The sequence below is a fragment of the Cucurbita maxima genome, unplaced genomic scaffold, assembly GCF_002738345.1.
Source record: "Cucurbita maxima cultivar Rimu unplaced genomic scaffold, Cmax_1.0 Cma_Scf00016, whole genome shotgun sequence".
Classification (NCBI taxonomy): Eukaryota; Viridiplantae; Streptophyta; class Magnoliopsida; order Cucurbitales; family Cucurbitaceae; genus Cucurbita; species Cucurbita maxima.
The window spans coordinates 549,131-554,100 of record NW_019272032.1 but is presented as its reverse complement, the minus strand read 5'-3'; the positions used below and the strand labels follow the sequence as shown (position 1 = coordinate 554,100).

The 4,970-nt window shown below is 37.6% G+C and overlaps 1 protein-coding gene across 3 annotated transcripts in view; it reads right to left on the bottom strand.

Moving 5' to 3' along the window:
• Positions 1–4,970, bottom strand: part of LOC111491040 (nuclear pore complex protein NUP98A-like) — a 9,897-nt gene that overhangs the window by 4,350 nt on the left and 577 nt on the right. The window contains exons 2-8 of one of the 3 annotated variants that reach the window (XM_023139767.1): positions 4,584–4,644; positions 3,997–4,299; positions 2,614–3,285; positions 2,275–2,502; positions 1,598–2,194; positions 1,063–1,122; positions 910–970 (exon numbers count right to left, since the gene is read on the bottom strand). In XM_023139767.1, coding sequence (XP_022995535.1) covers positions 910–970; positions 1,063–1,122; positions 1,598–2,194; positions 2,275–2,502; positions 2,614–3,285; positions 3,997–4,299; positions 4,584–4,602 — 1,940 coding nt within the window. In that variant the 5' untranslated portion in view covers positions 4,603–4,644. Of the gene's footprint in view, positions 1–909; positions 971–1,062; positions 1,145–1,597; positions 2,195–2,274; positions 2,503–2,613; positions 3,286–3,996; positions 4,300–4,583; positions 4,645–4,970 lie in introns of all 3 variants that reach the window. The other 2 variants (XM_023139766.1, XM_023139768.1) reach the window with 2 other exon arrangements.

Below are 4,970 nucleotides of genomic sequence, written 5' to 3'. Positions count from 1 at the left end.
TTTTTTTTTTTTTTTTTTTTTTTTTTTTTTTTTTTTTTTTTTTTTTTTTTTTTTTTTTTTTTTTTTTTTTTTTTTGCATAAGAGGTCCTTTTTGTTGCTTGTTAAGTTTTTTCTGTAGGGCAGTTTTTTTTTCCCCTAATGTATTTTTTCATTTCTCTTAAGGAAAGCTTGGTTTAGATCTTTGGCAATAGAAACCTGCAACCTCCTGAACCCAACTCCTATTCTTATCAAGCCAAATGTTTTATTGGACCACAAAGAAAACAGTGAGCCAAGAGAAATCCCTTATCTCAAGGACAGGAGTGTGAACAACACCTCCTGCAATGCATTGCTAATTTGGACTGATTTTAATTTGATAACTCGATGATTATTTATCTTACATACATGAATGCTTAGGCTGCTGGTACTGTCCTGCTACAAGTCATTTTAACATTCTTTTCCTCATAGGGGTTTTGAACATACCTTTGATGAACATTTGTTATTTTACCTGTACTTTAACAATATAGAGAAATATCTTTCCTTTTTTTATCATCTCTAATATTTATAATTTACTTTTCCACTTTGTAATAGAAACCATATGTTCCACTTTTACATTGAAGATTTTTGTTCAAACAAACACATTTTTTTAGAATATCCTAAAACACTTCTGCAAAATTTTAATTAACACATTTATAATATTAAAAAAAAATTAACCAGTTTGGATTTATTTTCTTTGAAAATTTGTGTCCAGACCAGAGACCCCCTAAGATTTTTAGTTTCTACCAAACATTATGTGAATCCTTCCTTGCCAAAATCAAGAGACGCCAACTTCATTAAATGCAAAAAATAAAAAAATCAAAATCAAAACAAATGAAAATCAAAACTCAACAAATATGCAGATTAGAGCGAATAACAAGGGAATGCTTGACTTACGATTGTCCAAAGATACTCTGCCCAAAAATGCTTGAAGTTCCAGCAAAACTACTTGAACCAACTAAGGGGTAAAAATAATGAAGTTAGTACATTAATATAAAAGGTTTGAATGCTCAACAAAATGATTGGTCAGTTCTAATGAAATGAGCTTACTTGGTTGAGTCTGACCCAGGTTGCTAAAAAAGGAAGTGGGTCCCTGTGCCTGTGCCTGTTGAAAAGGCATAGAGAAAGAGGCCTACAGTATCAATAAGTTTACAAATTGTTATTATATAAAAACTAAAGATAACCAACACTACAATTTTCAAGTTACTATGAATTGAAACTATAAATTACAACAGAAGCCCTTAATCAATAATCATTACTAAGTTCACTGTTTTTGAAGTGGAAAAAAAATCAAATCAGAGCCCAACTCATGAAGTGAACAAAAGAAAGTACGTCAGAGAAGAAGAAATTGTGACAACTCCTGCACCTACCGAAGTAATATCATGTGAAATGCCAAATATAGAATTTCATTATCATACACTTACATATTACTCTATGAAACTTTCTATTTCCATTTCTTCACACACAAGGAGGGAATATGGTGACATATAATTACATAAAAGTGATGAGACCTATTAATCAATGCACAATTGTCCAACCTGAAGAAAAGTGCAAGTAATATGGTAACATCAAAAAGGGCTACGTACAGATGATTGACCAAAACCCATTGGATTGCTTGATAGGAGTGATGGCGAGCTTGAGAAAAGGTTCCCTCCAACCCCAGACGAAGGTTGACTAAACAAGCTGGGTTGTGAAAAGGGAGCACCAAAGGCTGAACCCGTCTGCCCAATTGAAGGTGCTGTGGATTGGAAAAGGGAAGATGATTGGGTGTTACTAAAATTTAAGCTGGAAGGAAAAGTAAGATTTGTTCCAGGAGATGTAGTTGAACTAAAAGCAGGTTGTGAGGCAAGGGGTTGAGCGTTAGATGAACCGAATAAGGATGAGCTTCCAAATTGAGAGGTTGATGATAGAAAAGATGATGATGTTGATGCTGCAGTCGTTGATGCAAATGGGTTTGATGAAGAGGATGGAGCAAATGCTGAAGAATTAAATGAAAATGTCGTTGAAGGTCCAAAAGTGCCAAAACCAGAAGGTTTAGGTGCAAATGGATTGGTAGATGCGGCTGTAGAAAAAGGATTTGAACTTGATTGACTAAATGTTGAAGAAGCTAGAAGGTTAGGCTGTGCAGTAGAGACACCAAAGCCAACACCACCAGTAGACTGACCAGCAGGAAGAGGTCCTCCTGCAGAGCAAACATATTCAGAACTATTAATATCAGGGGCTAAACATTGTACACTTTTCAAAAAAAAAAAAAAATGGTACCTTTGTCTCCCAATTGATAATCCTCCCATCTCAACTCTTCGTGACTTTTATCTTTGTAAGAAGGCATGGCTGATATAGACTCCAACTTTCCAGCTGCTTGAGTACTGCCACTTCCAGAATCTGGCTCAGTTGTTGGTGCATATGGAGTTACTCTACTGCCCCCACGCTGTCCACCAAAACCTGCCTGCCCAAAACCACTAGTCCCAAACGTAGTAGTGGACTGTGCTCCTGTATTAAATTCAAAAGAACGCGTATTCAATACCAATGAAGCAAAAAATTCCATAGCTCCAAAAGAAATTTTAATTGCAATAACTAGTAAGATACTTCAGACTGCCTCACCAAAGGGAGAACTCTGCGCTCCAAAAGGAGATGTATTAGTGCCAAAAGTGCTGCTACCAAATGCAGAAGTGGACTGGCCAAAAGCAGGAGTGGACCCAAAGCTAAAGGATGGACTGCTAGAAGCTCCAAAAGCAGGAGTACTTGAAGCCCCAAAAGCAGGCGTACTAGAAACTCCAAAAGTAGGAGTACTAGAAGCACCAAATCCACCTCCAGATCCAAAAACAGGGGTGCTTAATGAACCAAATGAACTCCCAGTACTACCAAATGCAGGAGTGCTTGTAGAACCAAAGGCAGGAGTGCTTGTAGCGCCGAAGGCTGGGGTGCTGGCAGCGCCAAATGCAGGGGTGCTTGTGGCGCCAAAGGCTGGCGTGCTTGTGGCACCAAATGCCGGGGTACTCGTGGTGCCAAATGCTGGGGCGCTGCTTGTGGCACCAAAGGCAGGAGTACTTGTCGTGCCAAAGGCAGGAGAGCTAGTAGCTCCAAATGCAGGCTGACTAGGAGCACCAAAAGGTGATGAACCAAAGACATTGCTTCCAAATGCTGGCTGAGATTGCTGGCTTGTGCTTCCAAATGCTGGCTGAGATTGCTGGTTTGCGCTTCCAAATGGATTTGTTTGGGCAGGAGTAGATCCAAAGCCTCCAAACAGGGGCTTCTGCCCAAAAATGGAGGAACCTGCGAGAAAAGAGGGCAACATAATTAAACCCATAGAATAAATGGAATATAAGTGATAAAATAATTTCAAATTTTCCTAGTTGCAATCTGTGTTCTGACTTGAATGCCATTTAACAAAAATAATGGTAGGGAATATATAGTGGCTTCATCAAAAAGAATATGCAAAGAAAAAGTATCAAACAATTCCTAATTAAAAGAGTCGATGTATTATCAAACAATATAACACTAGAAACCTTCACCAAAGGATGATAATAAATACATGCATATAAGCAGGGATAAAGAGCAATCATTACAATTAACACATTTCACAATCCCAAAAGGAAAATTTTGAAAAGTTTATTGACTTCCATGTTATTTTTCATTTTTCATTTTAATTCTAAAATTGCTATAACCATTCATTCAGCCCTTCGGAACGAATAAGTCTACACATGGAAGAAATTTGTTCACATGATGACATGAACTCTCTTGTGTTCAATGAAGAAATGGTCAACTCAACATAAAATATATATTGGAGAACTGCGTTTGCAGAAAAATGATTGTTTAAGAACACAATGAAAATTTCTTATAGCTGCATAACCAAAATAAAATGCATGTACAATCTGCCAAATATTTGATCAAATCCATGTAAAAGCACTAGCATCGCTGAAGCTCTTATAGGGTCAGTGAAGAACTGATCATCAGCGGACAAAAGACAATTACTTATAGACATACCTCCAAATGATGAAGACGATGAACTACCAAAAGCAGGAGTTGATGTTGATCCAAAAGTGGGAGCTCCAAAAGCCGGCGATGAGGAACCACCAAATGTTGTGGTTGAAGAAGCAAAGGGGGAAGAAGACTGGGCTGCCCCAAACACACCTGTTGCTGTACCACCAAACACTGAATTTCCTGCCTGTGAGCCAAATGGTGATGTACTGCCGAAGGGCTTAGGTGCAAAAGGATTATTACTTGCGTTGGCAGTTTGCCCAAAGACTGGTTGAGATCCAAACGGGCTACTAGACGGTTGCCCAAAAGCTGAGTGTCAAAACAATCCCACTTAGTACAAGAACTTAGAATTTCGATCGGAACAATAGCTAAAGAAAGTTAAAAAATACTTCTACCAAAAATTTCCACTTGATTCCTTCCCTTCTTTTTCAAATGAAAAACAAAAACAATTATTCTACCCAACTTAAAGATGAAACATAGGTTGAGATAGATCGGCAGCTTAACAAATATGATGCAATTAGGATAACAAACCTATGTGAAAATGCGAAGACAAGCAACAATTCCTTAAAATGTAAAATAAAAGAAATACTTACGGTTGGGAGAACCGAACATCCTTCTTAATTAATCCCCAGACGCAACTGAGTAGGTTAGCCACTGATCTCGAAATGGAAAAGAAACAGAATCCAAATCAATCAATCATGAAGCAAACAACATAAAACAAAAGCCTCCACTACCACCAGCACTGAGTCACAAACCGCAAAAACAAACATAAATCATATTCTTACTCTTACCAACAGTGAAGCAAGAAAATTAATATTCGATACAGCACACCACACAATTAGTTCAACGACAATCAAACATCCCAGTAGGAAAAACAAAAGTGCATCCAGAATCGAGAACACGTCCCCAAGAAAGCATTCAACAACGGAATGACCAAACTCCAGGTAAGCATACAGTAAAAAAAAAAAAAAAAAAAAAAA